Source organism: Trachurus trachurus (genome assembly GCF_905171665.1).
Source record: "Trachurus trachurus genome assembly, chromosome: 11".
Taxonomy (NCBI): domain Eukaryota; kingdom Metazoa; phylum Chordata; class Actinopteri; order Carangiformes; family Carangidae; genus Trachurus; species Trachurus trachurus.
This window is the reverse complement of record NC_139904.1, coordinates 953,079-979,325: the sequence shown is the minus strand read 5'-3', so window position 1 is coordinate 979,325 and position 26,247 is coordinate 953,079. Positions and strand designations below refer to the sequence as shown.

At 45.5% G+C, this 26,247-nt stretch overlaps 1 protein-coding gene across 1 annotated transcript; it reads left to right on the top strand.

Moving 5' to 3' along the window:
* Positions 1-24,376, top strand: LOC310993821 (scavenger receptor cysteine-rich type 1 protein M130-like; the record flags this gene model as incomplete). Its single annotated transcript, XM_083982300.1, has 7 exons — positions 1-144; positions 9,352-9,384; positions 17,142-17,429; positions 19,018-19,338; positions 19,422-19,703; positions 23,674-23,988; positions 24,078-24,376. Exons 1-7 carry the CDS (start codon positions 90-92, stop codon positions 24,374-24,376), a joined length of 1,593 nt encoding a protein of 530 aa, XP_083838426.1. The 5' UTR covers positions 1-89.
* Positions 24,377-26,247: the final 1,871 nt, after the last annotated feature.

Here is a 26,247-nt window from a genome sequence, read left to right as displayed (position 1 = left end):
CTACTGACCACAGGGAGCTAGTGAGGAGATGAAACCTGAGGATAACAGACAAGGAGAGGACGAGTTTATCAGTTATTGAGGAGACGGAGATGAAGACAGACGTCGATCACCAGCTGCTGCTGCTGCTGCTGCTGTGGAGCTCAGGTAGGACTGAGGGACGTGGGTCTGTGTACGTTTAGTCAGTTTGATATTTCCTTTAAACCGAACTGTCAGAAAACAAAAGTAAGTTGGTAATTTGGTTTTCCGTTTCAAACCAAAAACCAAAAATATGAAAAGTGAACACATATAAAACCTAAAATGCCACGGAAAAAAGATGAGTTTTTAAAAGAGATTTTAAAGTGCTCGAGTGTTTGTGCAGTCCTAATATGCAAAGTAGGCTGTTCCACAATGTCGGGGCCACCACAGAGAATGCTCCATCTCCTCTCGTTTTTAGTTTTGCTCTTGGTATAGTTAAGAGCAGCTGATTAGCAGACCTCAGTGCTCGGGGGGCATGGTGAAGAACAAGAAGGTCTGACAGGTAGGGTGTTGCCAGGCCGGTAACACTTTACAATAAGGGTCCCTCAATTAACGTTGCTTAGTACATTATTAAGCATTAATTAACTGTTTACAGATAAATTAAGTAAGGGATAATGTATAGTTCGGAGGTTGTTATGGAGAAATAAACCCCGACAGGTTGTATGGAACATTCAACATGAAGGGGTTTATTTCTCCATAACAACCGACCAACTGTACATTATCCCGCTTATTACACGGTTTACGAGTGAAATAATTAATTTGAAACATAATGTTGATCAAAATACGACTTTAAGCAATTTAAAATTGCATTTAACTTAGCGAATCTGCAAGACCGGTCACTTCCGCTGTTTTGCCAAGCCTCCTCCCGTTGGTGCATTTGAAGCCTTTGATAATCAATCAGTGGGGCTGTTAGGGCTGTAACAATCAATGCATTACCATACACGTGTTAAGATATGTGTATTGTGTGTAGTCGTATCTGTCATAAACAAGAGATTAACTTTACTGTTTACGGGGTGCGTTTGTGTCGCGGAGCCGCGGTGCCAGCTGCACCGAGACGAGAGGAGAGCTGTGACACCGGGTCAGAGGCTCTGATGCAGGTCTGGTTTCCAGCCACGATGTGGAAGGAGCCTCCACTCTACTTGTAACATGTTACAAATAATTTATCTCTAACATCACTATTAGTCCGACGCTGTTTAATGACGGTAAAAATGAAACACAAGGTAAATATCCTGCATAGTTTCTCTTTTCTGTGCTGCGCTGATCAGAGCGGCGTCCCTAGCAACGGTCTGTTATACATGACGACGGTCATTATTCAGAAATAACAGACCGCAGAACGCAGCGCTGGACCAATCAGAGAGCAGCATTCAATAGAGCCGTGTAATAACAATCAGTATTTTGTATTACTTAGGATTAGGAAACACATTAATTAATGTAGCCTATTAGTAAGCAGTTAATTAATGTTTACTACTCAAAGTTAGTTAAACCAGCACTAAGTAACTTTTCAACCTTCATAAAATATTTTCATAACTTTTGTGATGATACATCGGCTTACAACAAGTTGAATGACACCTCTGTCATGGCCTGAGGGGGTCTGTATCATTATGGTCTGTATCTCTTTCTCTGGCACTACGCAGCTTTGAGGAGCATGGTAGGAACCCTGCTCTCACTTTACTTTCACTTTCACTTTTGCGAGTCACAACAAGGAGGGAACAGGCAAAACGGCACTTTAGCAATGGATTATGTTTGTGTTTTCACTTTGAAATGATCCACTGGAAACAGAAACTTAGTTTTGATGTCTTCTGTTAATTTTAATGCAGGATATTTACAGGGCTTCATGCTAGTGTTCATGGGAAATGGAGTCTTCCTTCACTTTCACTTTTGCGAGTCACAACAAGGAGGGAACAGGCAAAACAGCACTTTAGCAATGGATTATGTTTGTGTTTTCACTTTGAAATGATCCACTGGAAACAGAAACTTAGTTTTGATGTCTTCTGTTAATTTTAATGCAGGATATTTACAGGGCTTCATGCTAGTGTTCATGGGAAATGGAGTCTTCCTTCAGGCAAAACACTACCGCTTTGGTCCACAGGCGCCGCCAAACTCAACCAAAACTGAAAGTTCTTTAGTACTGCTTTAATAAATTATTAAGTAATAATAAAAGTTGAATAATGTTATTAGTTATCATTATGTATGCATTACTCAGCATTAATTAACACATTAGTTTATATATTAATGCTTAATAATGTACTAACGTTAATTAAGGGAGCCTCATTGTAAAGTGTTACCGTAAAATCTTTAAAATTAATTCTAAAAGTGACAGGAAGCCAGTGTAAATGTGAATTGTGAATTGGGGTAAAGTGATGCTGTCGCTTTTTCCCTGTCAGTAGGTGTGCAGCAGCATTTTGCACAACCTGCAATCTGTGTATTAAAAACATGTCGATGCCAGCATACAGGGAATTGCAATAGTCTAAACGAGAACCCCAAGGTTCTTGGCAGAGGAGTGGCAATAGGAGGACAGGGGACCGATGGCACTGTTAAAATCAACTATATCCCTGTGACTGTTAAATAAAATAATTTCAGTTTTGTTTAGTCTAAGAAAGTTCTGGTGCATCCATGCTTGGACTTCCTGCAGACAATCCAGTAGGACTTGTACAGAGTCGTTGTTGACTGCTTTCAGGGGCAGATTTGTACATCATCAGCGAAGCAATGAAACTCAATATCGTACTTTCTAAAAATAGAACCCAGGGGCAGCATGTACGAAGAGAACAGGATTGGACCCAGAACAGAGCCTTGAGGAACTCCGAAGTGTAAAGGAGAAGCCGAGGAGGAGTATTGTCCCAGCTGGACTGAGAAGCTACGGTTGGAAAGATATGAGTGGAACCATTTCAAAGCGACTCCCTTGATCCCTACACAGGACTCTAGACGTGTCAATAGGATACTATGATCCACCGTGTTAAATGCTGCTGTCAGGTCCAGTAGGATCAAGACAGCAGACATGCCAGTATCAGCAGTTAAAATAATATTTTTCATATCATTAAAAACTCGTAAAAGGGCTGTTTCTGTGCTGTGAACTTTTTGGACAAACCATTAAGATCAATGTGTGCTTGAAGCTGATTCAGTACCACTTTCTCCAGAATCTTTGAAATGAAGGGAAGTTTAGAGATGGGCCTATAGTTAGCTAAAACAGTGGGGTCCAGGTTATGTTCTTTTAAAAGAGGTTGGACCACAGCATCCTTCAGGTCAGGGGGGACACATCCAGTTAACAGGGATGAGGTAATTAATTTTAATATACAGTGCCCAATTATCTCAAAAACATCCTTTAAAAGACAAGGTGGGATGCTGTCATGAGGACAGGAAGAGGGTTTCAGATGTTGGACTGTATCAGACAGGGCTTTCAGGGAGATTTGTTCAAAATTCTAAAAAGAGGTGGAGCAGACAGGGGAGGCGACAAGGTCCGGAGCTGCTGGTGGGAAAGATGACCTAACATCAGAGATCTTATTATTAAAAAGCCTAAGGAATTCTTCACACAGCTCTGCAGAAGGCACAGCACCTGTTTGGTCTCTGGGATTTAAAAGGGAACTAAGGGTGCTTAAAAGAAGCTACGTTGTTGTTGGTTTTTTTTACACATTTACAAATATGATTGTGTACACACGGATACACAAGGAAAAACAATGAGGTACGACACAGTGGTGAGTCTTCACCTCTTCATTTCACTTTACTATAACAACATTATTTCTTCATGTTGTTAAGACGTATAAACTGATCATATTCTACAAACAGAATATTTATAGTGTTTTAAAATATCACATGTGAAATCTTCAAGCTCCTGTTTGAATAAGGAAACAGAGTGTGGAGAATAAACCGGACACAAAATTAAACTGAGGAACGTGGCTCATTAACGTTTGATTTGATCAAGTTTCTTCATATTTGGGTTGAGACAAGATGGTTTTCATCCAAACCAGAGAAGTCAGAGATGGACTGTTAGGGAGGAATTTGTGGTGATGCCGGTGAAGAAGTACCAGAGTCTTGTATGTCTTATGCTGAAGGAGTTTATTTACTTGATCAAGGAGAACAGAAGAGTCGTCAACACAACATAAGTGCGTGAGGCCACCTCAATTCTAAGGGTCAAACAGTAAAGCTCAGGGGTCTCATTTATAAAACTGTGCGTGGGATCGTTACTAAAAGTGTACGTACGCCCAAAAGCCAAGTTTTGCATGCGCCAGTAAATATTCAGACTTATAAAACCCTGCGTACGCACACTTCTAAGCAAACTTCCCTTTATAAATCACTGAGTTCCTACAAGTGTGCGCAGCTGAATCCGCTTCACGTTCCGCCCTGTACACGCCCTGTTTTAACCGTAGATGGTCGATGCAAACCACCACATGAATGTGATCTGCATGTCAATGAGCCTGACGTGCTCTTGTTCTGTCGGTGTTGTGAATTAGTTGCAGGTGTGAAAGTGGCGACGTGACGTGTTGCTGCAGCTGTTAACGGCGTCAGCGGCTCAGAGCGCACGCGGTGTTGTTTTGGTGCGCTGCCTCTCACATGCTGGACCCGGTTCGGCACATAGTTACAACAATGACAACAGTTCTAATCTGAAACCAGTTATTAACCATTCATCATGGTCTCCCTCTCCCTCCTTTCTCCTCCAGCGGTGCTGTGGTGCAGAATTACAGTAATTAGACTGATCGATAAAACTTTGAATAATTAGCAGAATCAGTTACATTCTGAGGAATGATCAAACATGACACTTCTCTTGATAACAAGAAAACAGAATGTAATAATTGTGGGAACGATTACTGGATTTTTTTCCCCAGGCTTTGAGATTTAATTGACTCTCGATCATATGTTCACACAGTGTCATAGGAACATTGTTACGCCCCAGTACTTTGTTGGCCCAGAGGGGCATAACAAGGGACCCAACAATGACCCAAAATACAAAGACAAAGGCACTAACTTAACTAAAAGAGATTTAATACACAAACATACAGATACAAACAAGTAGACAAACTAAAACAAAAAGCCGTGATGGGAGGCAGGCAAGCCCAGCAGTCCCCAGCACTGCCCCCCACCCTCTGGTGTCAGCTGCAGGGTATTTAGCTCAGTGGACCAGGTGAGCCTCGTTTCACTGATGGGACCTGGGTGGAGCTGTGGGAGAACAAGGAGGGGGAGAGAAAGACACACACACACACAAGGCCGAACCCCTTCCGGCCGTAACACCCCCCCCCCCTTAAGACAATGAATAAATAATCATGTTACATCAAAACACCATACTACTATTTATTCATTGCATCTAAATCTAATATTTTTTATTTATAACAAAGGATGACTGAACCTGGCCTCAACACCAATAAACACATTGATCAAAAATAAACCCTGGGACTGCTGTCGGGACAAACAAAAAGGTCAAAGAGGATCCAACAAGATCAAAATACACAAGGCCAACCAACACACTGCCACTCGATTTAAAGAGTGAGCAGCCAAACAGTAGCCATGCAAGTGGGTGCCACTCCCACCAGATAACTAAATGGCTACCACCATGAGGGAAACTACGAAACGAAGGTAAACTTACTAAACACTGCAGGTGACCAAACACAAAATCGAGCACAGCCACAACCTAAAGGGTCACTCAAGTTGCTGTCTATCAACACACAAAGACCCGAACAAATTGAACTGCCACGACACAAAATGGCCACCAAGCAGTCTGCCATTAACCAACGGACACAGACCTTATAATTCACCAAGTCAACTCCATCACACAAAGATCCACTGATCTATGGAGAGACGCACACGAGGTCCAACGAAGCCACAACTAAGTAAACAGTAACATACACAAGTGACTCAACCGAAAAGTGGACTGCAACAGCACAACACAAAAGAGGTCACACAGTAGCCACTGCTACACAAAATGTTGCCAACTTACACCTAAGCTGCAACCAAACGACCCAACGAACGCACTGTGCAGGTACCACACAAAAAGTCACACCCCAAAAGTTACTGTTATTATTTCACACAGAATCCAGACGAAACTAGAGGTAGAGTCAACCCACAAGAGATTGTGATTACACTGCTGTGCAACTCTGCTAAAGAGTGACGTTGTGGAGAGGCACCCTGTAATGTGGTTAACTATCTAGTCTTCAGTGGCTTCCCGGGAGGCTTCTTTAAACGTTGAACTCTGCAAGTGAACAATGGACCAAGGCAAGGCCCACTGCCACACAGAAAACGTACCCACACCCAGGTTTCACCACCAAAAATAAGAAAGGCAAAACAAAAAAGTGGCAAGAGTCTCTCTCTGCCCGACGACTACCTTACAGGGAACTCTCAAGCAAACACAGACAGGCAATTAAATCACAAACCATCTTGAAAGAAGACTTAGACTACTACCTCACACAACAGCTACAGACCTTCACTTCACCTCATGGTTGTTCAGATCCCGGACACGAGCCCCCAATTCTTACGCCCCAGTACTTTGTTGGCCCAGAGGGGCATAACAAGGGACCCAACAATGACCCAAAATACAGAGACAAAGGCACTAACTTAACTAAAAGAGATTTAATACACAAACATACAGATACAAACAAGTAGACAAACTAAAACAAAAAGCCATGATGGGAGGCAGGCAAGCCCAGCAGTCCCCAGCACTGCCCCCCACCCTCTGGTGTCAGCTGCAGGGTATTTAGCTCAGTGGACCAGGTGAGCCTCGTTTCACTGATGGGACCTGGGTGGAGCTGTGGGAGAACAAGGAGGGGGAGAGAAAGACACACACACACACAAGGCCGAACCCCTTCCGGCCGTAACAACATATAGTTATTTACACCATGTATTTATCCCATGCAGCCGCGGCGTCCTCTCCTCCTCCTGCGCTCTGGGAGTGGACAATATGACGGAGAGATGGTGGTGATTAAATATAGAGAAGGAATTTTGATTTTGAATTTTAAGTTAGATTCTAAGAAGATGTTTCTGAAACACCAGTCCGATGCAAAATAAGGACGCTGTTGAATTAAATCACCATGGCAACATGGATCTAACGCATACGGGTTGAAATTAAATGTGTGACGGTCGATAATAAAAACATAATCGTTCTTCTCAATCATCATTTCCTGAGTCTGACTTCAGTTCACCACCACACCGTCTGTGTCGCCAATTCCCCTTTTCCTCCAAACCATGCGTACGCATGGGTCAGAGTTTGCTTAGAGCTGCGCACATTCTCCCGTCAAGTCTGTTTTTTTATAGATCACAACCTTGGCGTGAAAAGTCACGTACGCCACTTTCAGCCCCGTTTTGTGCGTACGCAACGGTTATAAATGAGACCCCAGATTCTTATACTAGAAAGGTGGACCGAGACAGCAGGGAAGATGTGTGAACATCCAATTGGCTATAGTGCATAAACATGAAGATAAGGATTCACACCAGCTAAGTGTTATCCAATGACGGTGAGCGTTATCATCTAACTCTACAGCTGTGTCTGCAACCAGCCAGAGAGTGAGATTGAAGACACCAAAGAGGGACAATGGCCTTGGCCTGTTCCCACAGGCGTAACATCATGGTGATAGGCCCCGGTGCAAATATTTTTTTTGTGCCCCTACCCGCCGTCCTAAACAGAAGCACACGCACACACACACACACACACACACTTGGACACGCACACAGCCACTTGAGAGAACTGCTATTGTCACCTTGTAGCTAACGATAGAGGTAGCGTTGTCGAGATACCAGAATTTCAGTAGTCTACACCAATACCAGTAATTTTCCACAATTCTCAATACTTATTTAATACCATGCTACAGAAAGTCATGGAGTCTTTACTTGTATCTCTCAAGTAGTTCAACAAGAGAACTATTGTTCTCATTCATTCACTTTCCGGCTGTTTTCACACGAACTGGTGCAAAAATGACACATTGTTTCATTTTTCAGCTCATAGTATTAGCCTAGGTTTACTAACATTTCCATATTTCGCACATTCTGTGACATAAACTGTCTTGTCTGTAACAACATCGCTGTCCCGTCTGTCCGTGGGTGAGGGATCCCTCCTCTGTTGCTCACCCTGAGGTTTCTCCTGGTTTTCCCTGTTAAAAGGGTTTTCCATGGAGTTTTTCCTCAGTGGATGTGAGGGTCTAAGGACAGAGGATGTAAAGCCCTTTGAGACAAACTGTTTGTAAAAACGAGCTATACAAATAAAATTGCCTTGCCTATACGTTCACATACGTTTGTATTTTCTCTGGTCCATACCATGGATTTATTATGGTTCACATGCTGCACCACTGTCAGAGCGTCATGTTTCCATCATGACAACTGAGGGGAGAAAGACACACGACACGTCGTCATGTTTACATGAGCTCAAACTTGTGGCGCACACTGAGCAGTTGGAGGCTCGAGGTCCGGCCGCGAGCTCGACTGCAGCCGCACGGAGACCACGCGCTGCTCAGACTCACGTGCGTTTTCTTTCCGTGTCAGTCCCGACAGCGATCGACACTGTCCGCCGAGAAAAAATGCAGGTACCGGGGTATTTTTTACGTGTCAAGATCGACTTGGTACTGACTAGGTATCAGTTCTCTCACTGCAAACCATCGTTTAAAGGTGTACAGAAAAGAAAAATGAATTTGATTCCACTCTGGGTCATAAAATTAGTGTAATAACTCATCTATCAGACGATGTAGGCCAAACTTTGTGCAAAATTCTATTTTTGAGTAAATCCGTTGTGAAAGTGTGGTATTTTTTTTCGCATTGGATAATGCAGGCGCACGGATTATACGTCAGTCTGCTCACGATTCATCAGCCACTGATATTGGATCCGTCATCCGTCATTCAAACGTCTGAGACACACACACACGGAGCTCGGTCTCGCCCCAAGCTTTGAATATCCCGCCCGCTCGATAACGACCAATCAATTTGTGTTCCTTACTCGGGTAAACTCGTGTTGCAGCTCGTAACAACTCAGCGCGACAAACAGGACAAACGGCCATTTCTGTACAGCTTTAAGCACCACGGACAGCGGCTCCATATCAACACTTATCTCATAGCCTGCCCTGACCGGGGCTCAAGCCGCCACTCATCATGACTGACAGGTATCAAGGTGATTGGACGAATTATCATTTGCTCCTCCCATACTAGCAGCTCAGCGTTACCTTATCGGCCCACCCGGAGCTATTCCATTCACAAAACAGGGGCCTGTTTTGGGAGGATTGTGGGAGCTGAAGCTGCTGTGATGGATATGATGGGGATTCATTTCATTGTTCCTGACCTGTTTCTGTTTGATGGTGCGACTGTTTCTGCTTCTTAGTGACGTCGCTGTCTTCACAGATCTCACCGATGTTTCCTTTCTGGTTTTCTCCTCAGGACTCTGGGCTGAAGGAAGCCACAGCTCCACAGGTAAACAGAGAGGATGAGGACACATGAAGGTGCTGGTGGATGGATGAGTGTGGTGTCAACACTGACATGAGCATGACTGCATGATTTCACTGTCCACTGATCATCGGCTGATGGTCCTTCTCCTCCATGGTCACAGATCATCTCATTTACTGTACATTTAGTTCAAGGAGTGAAAAAGTAGTAAGGATAGTTTACAAGGGTTACTGAAGGTCTTGCAATAGAGTGATTTTGAGAGACACATTACTGACTTGCTGAGCCTCCGGATCATCTGAGTCTGGTCTGTTTGCTGTTTATGGAAGAGGAAATCTCCATTTACTTTGTGAACATCTCCAACAGATCGAAGGGTTTGCTCCATCAGCACATCAAGGTTTTGTTTTCTCCCTAATGTTTTATACCAGTGTAATTCTTCATGCTACCACAAGACAAGGTTGGATTTGCTTCATTTCTGTTTTACTGTAATTAAACTCACTTCTTTTACTCTTCACTCTCTTTTCTGTGTTCAGAGTCTGTCAGGTTGGTGGGAGGAGCCAGTCGCTGTGCAGGTGAACTGCAGGTGAGACAAGGAGAGTGGAGACCAGTGGAGAGCAGGTACTGGAACCTGAAGGCAGCATCTGTAGCCTGTAGAGAGCTGGACTGTGGCTCTGCTGTTTCAACAAGAGAAAGATATGACTCCTCATCGAGGTCTGTGTGGAGGATCAACACTGACTGTGTTCAGTCTGGATCTACCCTGAGGGAGTGTTCACATTCAACTTCCTCTTCCTCCACCGTGGAGATCACCTGTTCAGGTAAGTCCTTCAGTGACATCACCAGTGACAGTCAGGTTTAGTGTCTCCTTCCTTTGTTGTGGTGCAGAAACGTTTAGTGACATGTTCTTTTTGTATGTGAGTGAATGAAGGTCTGAAAACAAGACATTTAATATCGCAACGTCTTTAGTCAACAAATCAACTTCCATACTTTGATGCCATTCAGCTGATCAACAAGATGTTTCATTAGATGTTTTATATATATATATATATATATATATATATATATATATATATATATATATATATATATATATATATATAAGGGGTGTCACGATTTCGATTTTTTATCGAAATCGATCGAAATTACGTCACGATCTCGAGCATCGAAGTCAAAGAGAGGATCCAAGAACCCCCCCCCCCCCCCCCCCCCCCCCGCAAAGCTACAACTGCCCGCATAGACGTCGGAACTAGGGGTGCGGAACTAGGAACCCGCCCCTCCCGCACTCTACCAGCCTCCCTATATCCACAGAATTAGGTTTTAAAAAAATAAATAAATAATAAAATCTGAAAAAACTGAATTTGTCTGATTTATACTTATCTCATATAACGCAGATCTATGCTTTTGATGTGATATGCAGCCTGCCTGGCTCCATACAGCAGCCTGGCATCTGGCGGATGGAGTCAGGCTGCTGTAGCGCTTCACTCCCACCATTTCAGTAGAAAACGCTGTAATACATCCTCTCGGCCTGTGTGGAGCGTGTGTGGCGCTGTAGCGCTGCCACACAGAAACATCAACAACAGAGAAGAAGACAGAAAGCTTCCCCGCAGTATTCAAACTCCTTCAAGTGGATTAAATGTTGACTGGGAGTCGTGTCAGAGCAAATATGACGGTCGATAATGATTTAACGGGCGAGATTTAGCTGCAGTGTCCGAGGGACCGACAGTAGTCAGCTGTTGTTAAGTTACGTAGCTGTAGCTACACAGCGGTGTGTCTCGGTACAGGTAGAGCGGTGGGGATATGACATCATCGTTTCAGAAAAGATCCGTTTTGGGTGTTTTCGGACCACAAATGTGCAATGCTTCATAAAAGAAAAGTCCAGGTGCTTCAGCTGGCCTTTGAGAGAGACTGGACCCGGAAATGTCCAACCCAGTGGAAAGACGCTGTTCTTTAATGGCCACACTCGCCGCATGCAACTCTTCTAAAGGTAATTAACGCTAAGCCTCATTTAATGCATTTTGCCCGCCGTGGCATTGTTTATATTGTTTAGGCTATATCTTAAAGCTGAGTGTGGTTTTGTCCTGTCTGAATGTGTGCTGCATCTGGCTGTGTGGTCTAGTAGCTTCAGTTGTTTCAGTGATGCGCAATGGCTGCGTGCGTGCGTAAAAGAGAGATAGCACACTGTGTGTGTGTGAGTGAACGAGGGAGCGGGGGGGGGGGGGAGGTTTCAGACAACGTCCGACTCTCCCAACAAAAATCCCGCACCCCCTCTCAGAAAATAGTTCCGACGTCCATGACTGCCCGTTGTCCCCATTGCACACCAAGGGCCCTAGTCTCGTAGACCGAGCGAAGTCTAACCTCAGCGCAGCTTCGCCACGTCAACGGGGCGTGGTCCAGGTCCATTTCGCAAGTTTGGTGGGACGCGCAGTCAGACTTAGACCAGCGCAACCCCTCCCCTCGTCCCTCCCACCGGCACAAACGGCGAAGAGGGAGGAGACAGGGCGGGAGGGAGACAGGAGGAGGAGAGAAAGGCGTGGAGTGGGTTTGACACAGCCGAGTCAGATCTTCACCAATCAAATGAGCTCCTCTCCTCACCTTTAACTGCGCGGCGGGCGATGCGCGCTGCAAGTTTGTCATTTTATACTTGGACATGGACGGAGGAAACAGCGACGCCAGAGGCCGAACCTCTCTCAGGAGGAAACAGCTGTTTTGGTCCGGAGGTCCGAGCTCAGAGTGACCAATAATGAGTTTACTAATATCCTTAACCAGGATTGATCTGATACACTGAGAACCCCTGCCCAATGTAAGAAACAACAACTAATAAACTAATAAAGAAACTCACATTTATTCAAACCTTGTGCAAGCAAGTTGAGAGGTGTAGGCTACACTAATCACAACATAAACAAACACCACGCTGGATGAAATCAGCGTAAAGGACGCTCTCTCTCTCTCTCTCTCTCTCTGTCCTCCTTTCTCTCTCTCTCTCTCTCTCTCTGTCCGTCTCTTTTTTTTCTGTGATAGAGATGCTGAGTATACTGTAGTAGGCTATATACTGACTATCTGATACCGAGGCTGTTGTGGTGGACTAAGAGAGATGATGATTTGTGTTTTGTTTTTCATTACGGCTGCGTGATGCGGTCGCTCGCGCTAATGAATTAATAAGTAAATAAATAAATAAAGCGATCATCACAAGGGCAGAGTGGTATCTCAACACGGCAGCGACATGCAGTCATCCACCCTCAGTCCTGCTTGGGACATCCACAGCTGCTTTTCAGTGCCAGTTCGTCCCTGCTGTGTTAATTCAGGTGGAGTTTCCTTTACGCGCTGACAGCCTTTGATCTCTGCTTTGATCTGACGTCAGATGTGACGGGACAATCTATATAGATATAAATTCATGTGTTGATTCCATTAGTTGCATTAAATAGTGGTTATTGTGGATATTTATTGCATTGAAATGTGTCTGGAACTGTGGAGATCTGCCTGTGAGGTCTTGGTGGCGTGTGTGCACTGCAGGTCAGTCAGTCAAACTTCCACTGCACCTGCTGCGCTCCGCCCTGCGCTGAGAGTAGACCTGGTTGGAGGTGGCGAGCTTTCAGCGCAACCTCGGCGGGACATTTTCGCACGAAACTTCCACTGCACCAAGCTGAATCTGTGACGCCTCCCCCTGCTGCGCGGCCACGCCTATCTCAGCGCAGCGCGATCTGCCAATCTTCCAATCTGACTTTGCACTAGGCTGCGCTGGTCGAAACTTGCATTAGACCAGCTGCGTTACCTTACGCTACCTGCGCTGCGCCAAGAAACTAGGGCCCCAAGTGTCTTGTCAGTCACTGGTCCGAGTTTTCCTTTACATTTTATTTCGAGACAACACTCACTCATTCTCTCTCTCTCTCCCTCGCTCTCTCTCTCTTTTTTTTTTTTTACCGGCGGTGTCAGCTGATGTGCCCGTCTGCAGCAACCCAAACAAATGCACATGTTGACTGGCTCTATTCCAGCCACATGATTGGTTCGGCGCAGCGGAACTCTCAATATCATTGGCTATTTGCCAAAACATGGATGAATGAAACCTGTCGACCACGTCTCATATTTCTATCGAAGAAAAGTTATTTCACAATTTATAGCGTTGTATCACCCAGCCCTGGTGGGCTACTGCCCCCCTCCTACCTGGGAAACAGGAGGGAGACACTGCTCTAACTACACAGCACCGACAAGCACTGAGAGCCGCATGTTGCAGTGACGTTATAAGATTAAAAAAAAAAAACCCGCAAATAATAAGCCGACGAAAAGGTGCAACTTGCCACTTTTTGTCGATGTATTATTTGCGGGGGATCTGTTGACGGTGGAGGATCCGGGACTGATTGACTGTGGGCCAGTGGCCACCACCAGTCTGATCAGGACCTGATCATCAGGTCCATGGCAGCGCTGCAGCTGCAGCACTGCCCCGCTGGCTGTCACATGACTCTCCGTATCAGTGCAATCTCGTTTACATTACATTAAGTCGACATCAGGAGAATAATGAGACACAGCGGTAAATTAATGAAAATAAAATTATGATAATGTACACTGTACAGATATAAATATATTTGTTTCAAAATCTTGGGGGCAATTTTGGCCCCTGGATCATGATTTTTGGGGGCATGTTACCTTTATATTGTAAAGAAATTATTTAAATGTGACCATTAGTGCCTAATGTGATACATTATGGAATTTGCATCACTTATATGTATCCCATTCCCATCTTTTGAAATAAGATTTACTGTACAAAATTTGATGAATAAAACCAATGATCGTAGACTAGACTAGTCTGAAAATAGCATAGGCGTCTGTGCTGTAAGAAAAAGAAAAAAAATCGAGAATCGAATCGAATCGTGACCCTAAAATCGAAAATCAAATCGAATCGAGGATTTGGAGAATCGTGACACCCCTAATAGATAGATATGGGTTATGCAAACTATTATATAATTACACAAAATTGTATTTTCATGTTTACACACCTGGTGATTGTGAGCTAATCCTAACTCCGCCATGGAGTGGTGGATAACGTTATATAACATATATAGTAGGGATGGGAACAACACAGGATTTGGAAAATCGATTGTCGAGGCCCATGTGTCGACTTTTTGTCGAATTGTCGGCCCTTTTTTTTTTAACAGCAGCAGCAGATATGCGGGCGGGGGGGGGGGGGGGCTACACGTGCTTTTGTTGTGGTTTGTTAACGCTGCTGTCGGCACGAGCGGACGAGGCAGCATGCATTCGGTTTCTTTTTTTTTTTTTTTCTTCCGTGCATGTCCGCGGTCCTCTACGAAGAATGCAACCATTGCATCCACCTGTTTTGCCGATGGTTTTGCCCTTTTTGCGGAGCCGGACTCGTCATCAACAGCACACCATCACCTAGACTGCAGGGAGCCCAGACAGCTGATCTCTTCACTCTGTCGCCTGTCAGCATGCGCGCACGCTCCCGTCACATGTGAAGCAGAATGAGGGTCACGTACCTATCCCATTTAGAAATTTACACATGGAAATCCCACAAGCCCCGCCCCCTCGACATTTCGACACTCCATTTTTTTTGTCGAGGGGAGCATGTTTCGATTTTTTGTCGATTTGTCGATAAAAAGTCCCATCCCTAATATATAGGCCTACAATGTTACGACGTGTATGCTTGTGTAGTCTTACTGTCATAAACCAAAGATTGCGGGTTACAGAGCGTTTGCATCGCGGTGCAGCAGAGATGAGAGCGGGACACCGGGGCGGTGGCCAGGTACACTGATGTTGCAAGGTTGGTTTTCAGCCATGAGACGCCAGGTGGAAGGCAAAGAAACTACATTCTCACTCATGTCTCACATGTGTTCCCGTGGCCTTTCTATGACGCCTGGAGGTGAAAAAAGTCTGTTCACTCCCTTAATTGATTTCTACACTTTTTTGAGATCGTGTCTCCAAACGGGCGAATTGGAAGTGATGGCAGACTTGACGTCAGGATGCGCTGAACTCAAGTGACTCCACCTCCCGGTACTTCCTTATACTCCCCCTGGGCCAGTCTGGAAAAACGTGAGCTCCGCCCGGTGAGGCATTTCCGTAACAGCGACAGTCGCGACCCCCCCACCCCCCCATCCACATACACATACACACACGCTCTCTCTCTCTCCCTCCCGTCCGTCATTTGACATGAAGCGTTAGATACGGGAGGAGCAGTCGGTACCGCGGCCGCCAGATGATCATTGAATCACTGATTGAAAAACAGCTGCCGGTCATTAAAAATGAAATCGCGGATCAGAGAATATTGGAATGATAGCGCTTCTCATCAGCGCAGCGGTCCTCATCACAGAATGAGAGACGTCTGAACGAGGAAGTCTCCTCTCTCCAGGCGCAAAACCACCTCAATATTCTCCGGTAGTTTCTCATCAGTCGCACCGTGCAGTTTGTGCTGCTCCTCAGTTTCACTTGTTTTTTTATTTGACAGTTTCACACAGAACTTTCTGATCCATGTTTCTCCTTCTGCCACAGTAAAAAAGGGACGTTTACATTTTTTCAGACAAGATAAGAGTCTCAGAAACTTTTTTTTTTTTTTTTCGGAAATCAATGCCCGACCCCTGTCCCAATGTCAACATTAGCACATGTACCTTAGTGAAAACCACACCCTCTCCCCGTGACAGGTGTGGAGTGGACGTGGTTTACACATCTTATTTGCATTTCAAGGTGCAGACACAGAAATGGCTCATTCTCAGGAGAGCTCTGGAGAGCCACTTTTAGATTACTGAGATGTAGAGCTGCAGATTGATTTGGGGACAATACACTACGAATACAATATGGTAGGACAACTTAGAACCATGTGAAATGGTTGAAAAACAGCATAATATGGGACCTTTAATCAATGTGCTCTGTGGGAGAGATCAGCAATGTTCCTTGTTCCATTCTCCTTTGTGTTTTATTGAGCCTCGTTTAATGGGTTAACACGTATATTATTGTGTAACCGTGTTATGTCCATATTTTAGGGTCTCACTTGAGGGAGGTCAGAGCCGATCATTTACTGTTTTGTTTAATATTTGTTATGTGTATATGATTATATATATATATATATATATATATATATATATATATATATATATATACACTGTGTATACATACAGTATATATACTGTATACAGTGTTTATAGGATAGACCCTGAATTGTCGATTTGTTGAGTCTGATTCTGCCAACCTTGTTGTCAAATCGTCGCACAATTTGCGTATGAAAAAAGATACCATTCTGACTATATGGGGGTGGTCACTGCTGCTGAACATCTGATTCTATATAGAATGTCTCTGTTTTCTAATATTTCATGATATATAGACTCTTTTGATACAAACATCAGCAGTGCATAATCTGTCCTGTCTATGTTGTGTCTCTCTCTGCAGACCCTGTCAGGCTGGTGAATGGGACCAGTCTGTGTTCAGGCAGACTGGAGGTCAAGTCCAACCAGTCTGACCAGTGGTGGTCCTCAGTGTGTGAAGATGACTTTGACCAGCAGGATGCAGAGGTGGTCTGTAGGGAGCTTGGCTGTGGGGCTCCTTCAGTCCTCCAGGGGGCGCTCTATGGAGCAGTGGAGGCTCCAATGTGGACCAAAGAGTTCCAGTGTGGAGGCAACGAGTCAGCTCTCCTGGACTGTAGAAGCTCAGGCTCAACTAGAACCAGCTGCTCACCTGGCAAAGCTGTTGGACTCACCTGCTCAGGTACAAGTGGAGCTACAGGTTGGATTTGCTTCATTTCTGTTTGAATTAAACTCACTTCTTTTACTCTTCACTCTCTTCTCTGTGTTCAGAGCCTGTCAGGTTGGTGGGAGGAGCCAGTCGCTGTGCAGGTGAACTGCAGCTGAAACTAGGAGAGTGGAGACCAGTGGCCAGCAGCTGGAACTGGAACCTGAAGGCATCATCTGTAGCCTGTAGAGATCTGGACTGTGGCTCTGCTGTTTCAACAAGAAGAAGAAGATATGAGTCCACAGAGAGGTCTGTGTGGTGGATCTACACTGACTGTGTTCGGTCTGGATCTACCCTGAGGGAGTGTTCACATTCAGATTACTCTAACTACACCGTGGAGATCACCTGTTCAGGTGAGTCCTTCAGTTAGTAATATTTCTGTATACTACAGTGACAGTCGGTCGTCTCCACTGAACCTAAGATGTAGAACAACTTTATCATAAATTGGTCCATCCAATTAATGCAGCATCACTGGACTGAACAGACACATCGTCTCTCCACCAGAAGCATCATATTACATCTTATTTTGATTTTCCTGTCTGACCATAAATCTTACTCATCGGTGAACCACGATGCTCTCTGGATGTTTTTTGGCTGTGTGTCTGACACGCTGCTCACTCCAAAGGAAGAACGGGATCGGAGCCATGAGAAATCCATTCTGAGGATTATTTACCACAGCCAGACACGTTGGCTCCAGCTTCAATCAACACGGTCTACATTTAATTAAATCTAAATAAAAATACAACAGAGGGAAATTTGGTGCGACTAGCTTGTATTTTCGTGCACCTCATTCGTATTTGTTTTCGCATTAATTGATTGATTGATTGATTGATTGATTGATTGATTGATTGATACTTTATTGATCCCATTGATGGGAAATTACAGTAATAAAAATTAATAATTAATTATAACTGCACCGGGAGTTCAAACAGTTTACTGTTGATTTATAATAGAATAATTAAGATAGAGCAGCAACAATTAATCAATTAATCAAACAAACAATACTCAATTATAAAATGAATCGTCAACTATTTTGATAATCGAATAATCAGTTTGTTGTTTTTTTAAGAAAAAAAAGGCAAATTTTTCAGATCTCAGCTTCTTAAATGTGAATATTTCTGGTAGGGCTGGGCGATATGGCAAAAAACTTTATCACAATATGTTTTTCCATATTGATCGATTCTCAATATCGTCTCGATATGTATTTTTTGCTGATGCTGCCAGTTCCAGCAGCATCCTGACTGAATCCTGAAGAAACCAGAGAATGTGTTCAGTTTGGGAGGATGACATGAGTTCACTTTAATGTTCATTAAGGGTGGAACAGTTCAATAATCCAGTTTGATTTGATTTACATTGTTGTTGTTGTTGTTGTTGTTTTCTGTTGTCTTTTTTCTACCATACATCAGCTCTAAAATGTGTCAATCACAAGGCTTTAGTCTTTCTAGTTATTTGATGTAGACAAATATTTGGCTATTTAGCTACTCTGACAACAGGCTTTATGCCAAGCCCCACTACTTCTTGAACTTAACAGGCTCTGATGAATCCAGGTGTGTCTGACTCGTCACATTTTTCTCATTGAAAAACTATACTGTATTATTATTATATTGCATTCCCCGTATGTGTTCCCTGCTCCGTGCTGCTGTCTTATGGAGGCGCTCCTGCTCACAGATGCCACCTGGCGGTTGTTGGGGCACATTGCAGCTTCTTGTGAAAACACAATTACTCCTCTACAAAAAATCTGCGTGACTCTCCCGTGAATCTCGCGTGAAATCGTCCAAATGAAACTAGTACCCACTGTATATGGGGGTGGTCACTGCTGCTGAACATCTGATTCTATATAGAATGTCTTTGTTTTCTAATATTTCATGATATATGAACTCTTTTGATACAAACATCAGCAGTTCATAATCTGTCCTGTCTATGTTGTGTCTCTCTCTGCAGACCCTGTCAGGCTGGTGAATGGGACCAGTGTGTGTTCAGGCAGACTGGAGGTCAAGTCCAACCAGTCTGACCAGTGGTGGTCCTCAGTGTGTGAAGATGACTTTGACCAGCAGGATGCAGAGGTGGTCTGTAGGGAGCTTGACTGTGGGGCTCCTTCAGTCCTCCAGGGGGCGCTCTATGGAGCAGTGGAGGCTCCAATGTGGACCAAAGAGTTCCAGTGTGGAGGCAACGAGTCAGCTCTCCTGGACTGTAGAAGCTCAGGCTCAACTAGAACCAGCTGCTCACCTGGCAAAGCTGTTGGACTCACCTGCTCAGGACCAAGTGGAGCTACAGGTTGGATTTGCTTCATTTCTGTTTTAATTAAACTCACTTCTTTTACTCTTCACTCTCTTCTCTGTGTTCAGAGCCTGTCAGATTGGTGGGAGGAGCCAGTCGCTGTGCAGGTGAACTGCAGATGAAACGAGGAGAGTGGAGACCAGTGGACAGCTTCACCTGGAACCTGAAGGCAGCATCTGTAGCCTGTAGAGATCTGGACTGTGGCTCTGCTGTTTCAACAAGAAGAAGAGAGGAGTCCACAGAGAGGTCTGTGTGGGGGATCTACACTGACTGTGTTCAGTCTGGATCTACCCTGAGGGAGTGTTCAGATTCAGCTTCCTCTTCCTCCACCGTGGAGATCACCTGTTCAGGTAAGTCCTTCAGTTAGTAATATTTCCGTATACTACAGTGACAGTCGGTCGTCTCCACTGAACCTAAGATGTAGAACAACTTTATCATAAATTGGTCCATCCAATTAATGCAGCATCACTGGACTGAACAGACACATCGTCTCTCCACCAGAAGCATCATATTACATCTTATTTTGATTTTCCTGTCTGACCATAAATCATACTCATCGGTGAACCACGATGCTCTCTGGATGTTTTTTGGCTGTGTGTCTGACACGCTGCTCACTCCAAAGGAAGAACGGGATCGGAGCCATGAGAAACCCATTCTGAGGATTATTTACCACAGCCAGACACGTTGGCTGCAGCTTCAATCAACACAGTCTACATTTAATTAAAGCTATGGTCTACGTTTTGAAAGAGGATGAGAAAAATTTGAAAAAAAGCACCTCTCACACACCCCCGCCCCTCCCCTCTGAGCTCGTATGGCCCGCCCCTCGGGACCTCCTCGCGACACGCCTCCCCCCCTCCCCTCACAGAGCAGAGCGGAGCAAGCAACAAGCCTGCTGCCTGCAGAAACCAAACGCGGCTTTGAATGCGGAGTAAAATGTCATATTCACAGTCACAACTTCCACAATAAAACCAAAGATTACCTGTTCAACATAAACTCAGCACCGCCGCTGCAGCAGCCTGACCGGGGTCTCTCTGCACCGCGGCGCCGCGGAGCTCCAGCCCCGACTCTTCCTGCTCCTCTTCCCCAGACACAGGACCCTGTCCTGGGTCACCCAGCGCGAGGAGTCTCCCTGTAGCATGAGGCTGTGCTCGGCGCTAGCCCACTAATACCGCCTCATCACCGGCAGCTGGTGCACAGCGGCGGCATCGGGGCTGGCGCCGCCGCTGTGCACCAGCTGCCGGTAACGAGGCGGTGCCAGTACCGTCGTCGCCGTCCCCGGCAACGGGACCGCGGCGACCGCTGGTACGAGCAGCGCCGCCATTAGCAGCTATTAGCACAGCCTCATGCTACAGGGAGACTCCTCGCGCTGGGTGACCGGCCACAGGGTGCTGTGTCTGGGGAAGAGGAGCAGGAAGACCGGGGCCTGGAGCTCCGCGGCGCCGCAGTGCAGAGAGACCCAGTCAGGCTGCAGCTGGAAGCAGCTGTGTGTTGGGGAGAGGAGGAAGACCAGGAGCTCAGCAGGGCCGCGGTGTGCAGGGTGCAGAGCACCCCGGTCAGCTGCAGCTGGAAGCAGCTGTGTGTCTGGGAGAGGATCAGGGAGACTCGACACGGCACCGGTACTAGTAATACGGGCAGCAACACATTCTGTGCTTCTGTACTGTTCTTCTCTGAATCCTAGTGGGGCTTTTTCGGCAGACTGACCGGGGATGGGGGGCAGCAGGTGCTGAATTGGTGGGTTCATGTGTCTGTGGCTGAGCAGTTTAGAGCGGTTACAACTACTTGTAGTTTCTAAGCGGAGGGGCTGGGGACGAGGCGGGTCGAGGAGGAGCAGGGGAGACGAGGGGATTGGATGGAGGGTACGAGCCAGTGGGAGTCGGACGGGGCGCGCGGCGCCCATTGGTCAATTTCTATGCAGGCCCACGGCTGATAGACTGAATGGATTTTTTTGGTTCTTTTTGCTATTTATATTGTGTATATCGGACCACAGGACCATAATCGCTGTATAAACGATGTTAATAATAATTACCAATGCTCCAAATCGTAGACCATAGCTTTAAATCTAAATAAAAATACAACAGTGGGAAATTTGGTGCAACTAGCTTGTTTTTTCGTGCACCTCATTCGTATTTGTTTTCATATAAATTTATTGATCGATATATACTTTATTGATCCCATTGATGGGAAATTACAGTAATAAAAATTAATAATTAATTATAACTGCACCGGGAGTTCAAACAGTTTACTGTTGATTTATAATAGAATAATTAAGATAGAGCAGCAACAATTAATCAATTAATCAAACAAACAATACTCAATTATAAAATGAATCGTCAACTATTTTGATAATCGAATAATCAGTTTGTTGTTTTTTTAAGAAAAAAAAAGGCAAATTTTTCAGATTTCAGCTTCTTAAATGTGAATATTTCTGGTAGGGCTGGGCGATATGGCAAAAAACTTTATCACAATATGTTTTTCCATATTGATCGATTCTCAATATCGTCTCGATATGTATTTTTTGCTGATGCTGCCAGTTCCAGCAGCATCCTGACTGAATCCTGAAGAAACCAGAGAATGTGTTCAGTTTGGGAGGATGACATGAGTTCACTTTAATGTTCATTAAGGGTGGAACAGTTCAATAATCCAGTTTGATTTGATTTACATTGTTGTTGTTGTTTTCTGTTGTCTTTTTTCGACCATACATCAGCTCTAAAATGTGTCAATCACAAGGCTTTAGTCTTTCTAGTTATTTGATGTAGACAAATATTTAGCTATTTAGCTACTCTGACAACAGGCTTTATGCCAAGCCCCACTACTTCTTGAACTTAACAGGCTCTGATGAATCCAGGTGTGTCTGACTCGTCACATTTTTCTCATTGAAAAACTATTCATTAGATTCACATGATGTCACTGTGTTTCTGCGCCGCCATATTTGTGTCCGAATCAGGGCAACCTGGGCACAGATCACAGCGTCACGTTACCAGAACAAGTGGAGTAGTAGGAGGAAATCAGCAAGAGACCGAAAATTGACGTTATTTGAAAGATGCCAGGATTATATTGTGCTGTTGACTGTGATAGCAGTCGCCAAAGAAACCCCGGACTGCAGTTTTATTCCATCCCAAAAGACGTATTATAGGCGGAATAAATAGTTGACTGCAGGCAGTCTATCAGTGGCAGCATGGGCTGTGACACGTCTCACAAAAAGAGGGGATTCACTTTTTTTTAATAACATGGATATATTGAATTCTGCATTTTGATTACTTTCTTATTAATTACTCACTGATTCTGCATTTAGGGTCTTTTATTTCTGTATAACAGACCGTTGCTAAGTAAAACGGGCCGTTGCTAGGGACGCCGCTCTGATCAGCGGAGCAGGGCAGAAGAACTATCAAGGATTTTTACCTTGTGTTTCATTTTTACCAGCTTCAGACTAATTGTGATGTTAGAATAACTGCGATCAGAGCGGACAGAGCGGACGGGCCAGTGCAGTGTCACAGCTGTGACCAGCTGTGTCTGTGCCACCGCGAGTCCGTGACACAAACGTGTCCCGTAACCGTCATCTCTTATGACAGACAGGACGACATAAATGCGCACATCGTAACATTTACATGATAATTCATCAATCTACGGATTGATTATCAAAAGCTCGTTGAAAACAACTACACACGAGTCGACCTGGAGGAGGGTGAGGAGCAAACAGCGGAGAAGTGACCGGACTAAGGACTTTGATCAACATTACGTCTCAAATTAATTAATTAATTCATAAACTGTGTAATAAGTGTGATAATATAGAGTTAGTCTGTTGTTATAGAGATATAAACCCAGACAGGATGTATGAAACCCTGTCATTTTGTCAAGAAACTGTCATTTCCATCCTGCGGTTTGCATGCTGTCATATGAGGAGAACTGTCAAATCGGACACAATATGGCGGCGGTCCCTTCGACGTGACGTCACTGCAACCTATGAATACTGTATTATTATTATATTGCATTCCCCGTATGTGTTCACTGCTCCGTGCTGCTGTCTTATGGAGGCGCTCCTGCTCACAGATGCCACCTGGCGGTTGTTGGGGCACATTGCAGCTTCTTGTGAAAACACAATTACTCCTCTACAAAAAATCTGCGTGACTCTCCCGTGACTCTCGCGTGAAATCGTCCAAATGAAACTAGTACCCACTGTATATGGGGGTGGTCACTGCTGCTGAACATCTGATTCTATATAGAATGTCTTTGTTTTCTAATATTTCATGATATATGAACTCTTTTGATACAAACATCAGCAGTTCATAATCTGTCCTGTCTATGTTGTGTCTCTCTCTGCAGACTCTGTCAGGCTGGTGAATGGGACCAGTGTGTGTTCAGGCAGACTGGAGGTCAAGTCCAACCAGTCTGACCAGTGGTGGTCCTCAGTGTGTGAAGATGACTTTGACCAGCAGGATGCAGAGGTGGTCTGTAGGGAGCTTGGCTGTGGGGCTCCTTCAGTCCTCCAGGGGGCGCTCTATGGAGCAGTGGAGGCTCCAATGTGGACCAAAGAGTTCCAGTGTGGAGGCAACGAGTCAGCTCTCCTGGACTGTAGAAGCTCAGGCTCAACTAGAACCAGCTGCTCACCTGGCAAAGCTGTTGGACTCACCTGCTCAGGTACAAGTGGAGCTACAGGTTGGATTTGCTTCATTTCTGTTTGAATTAAACTCACTTCTTTTACTCTTCACTCTCTTCTCTGTGTTCAGAGCCTGTCAGGTTGGTGGGAGGAGCCAGTCGCTGTGCAGGTGAACTGCAGCTGAAACTAGGAGAGTGGAGACCAGTGAACAGCTGGAACTGGAACCTGAAGGCATCATCTGTAGCCTGTAGAGATCTGGACTGTGGCTCTGCTGTTTCAACAAGAAGAAGAGAGGAGTCCTCATGGAGGTTTCTGTGGAGGATCGACCCTGACTGTGTTCAGTCTGGATCTACCCTGAAGGAGTGTTCACATTCAACTAATTCTTACTTCACCATGGAGATCACCTGTTCAGGTGAGTCCTTCAGTTAGTAATATTTCCGTATACTACAGTGACAGTCGGTCGTCTCCACTGAACCTAAGATGTAGAACAACTTTATCATAAATTGGTCCATCCAATAGAGAATGTGAAGCTGACGTCACGCCGCTTTGGCGTTGTGGGACGTCGGCGCCATCTTTGGAGGAACGCAAACGTAAACAGAGAGTGGGGAAAACGGAGGAAAACGAGCAAGAAGTAAAAGAGAAAGAAAAAGAGATGAGGAAGACGGACAAAAAAAAAAAAAAAAGAAATGGAGAAGGGGAAGGGAAACGAAGGAGGAACGTATCGTGATAAACTCAAATTTAACGAGAAACAAGGTACACAGAAAAACTACAACTTATTAAGACCCAGATTTCCTCCCTCCACTGACTTATCCAGACATCGTGAACTATCTCGTTTTTGGTATTAGTGCATATACTACTGTGGCATTTTTTTACGCAGCAGTACTGTCCCACAATGATTACTTTGAAGCGACTTTGGGGAACTTTTTTAGGGGGACTAGCAAGTGTTTACATCCGCGATTCTCCAAAGATGGCGCCCAACGTCCCACGGCGTGACGTAACTTCACATTCTCTATTAATGCAGCATCACTGGACTGAACAGACACATCGTCTCTCCACCAGAAGCATCATATTACATCTTATTTTGATTTTCCTGTCTGACCATAAATCATACTCATCGGTGAACCACGATGCTCTCTGGATGTTTTTTGGCTGTGTGTCTGACACGCTGCTCACTCCAAAGGAAGAACGGGATCGGAGCCATGAGAAATCCATTCTGAGGATTATTTACCACAGCCAGACACGTTGGCTGCAGCTTCAATCAACACAGTCTACATTTAATTAAAGCTATGGTCTACGTTTTGAAAGAGGATGAGAAAAATTTGAAAAAAAGCACCTCTCACACACCCCCGCCCCTCCCCTCTGAGCTCGTATGGCCCGCCCCTCGGGACCTCCTCGCGACACGCCTCCCCCCCTCCCCTCACAGAGCAGAGCGGAGCAAGCAACAAGCCTGCTGCCTGCAGAAACCAAACGCGGCTTTGAATGCGGAGTAAAATGTCATATTCACAGTCACAACTTCCACAATAAAACCAAAGATTACCTGTTGAACATAAACTCAGCACCGCCGCTGCAGCAGCCTGACCGGGGTCTCTCTGCACCGCGGCGCCGCGGAGCGCCAGCCCCGACTCTTCCTGCTCCTCTTCCCCAGACACAGGACCCTGTCCTGGGTCACCCAGCGCGAGGAGTCTCCCTGTAGCATGAGGCTGTGCTCGGCGCTAGCCCACTAATACCGCCTCATCACCGGCAGCTGGTGCACAGCGGCGGCATCGGGGCTGGCGCCGCCGCTGTGCACCAGCTGCCGGTAACGAGGCGGTGCCAGTACCGTCGTCGCCGTCCCCGGCAACGGGACCGCGGCGACCGCTGGTACGAGCAGCGCCGCCATTAGCAGCTATTAGCACAGCCTCATGCTACAGGGAGACTCCTCGCGCTGGGTGACCGGCCACAGGGTGCTGTGTCTGGGGAAGAGGAGCAGGAAGACCGGGGCCTGGAGCTCCGCGGCGCCGCAGTGCAGAGAGACCCAGTCAGGCTGCAGCTGGAAGCAGCTGTGTGTCGGGGAGAGGAGGAAGACAGTAGCTCAGCAGGGCCGCGGTGTGCAGGGTGCAGAGCACCCCGGTCAGCTGCAGCTGGAAGCAGCTGTGTGTCTGGGAGAGGATCAGGGAGACTCGACACGGCACCGGTACTAGTAATACGGGCAGCAACACATTCTGTGCTTCTGTACTGTTCTTCTCTGAATCCTAGTGGGGCTTTTTTTCGGCAGACCGACCGGGGGTGGGGGGCAGCAGGTGCTGAATTGGTGGGTTCAT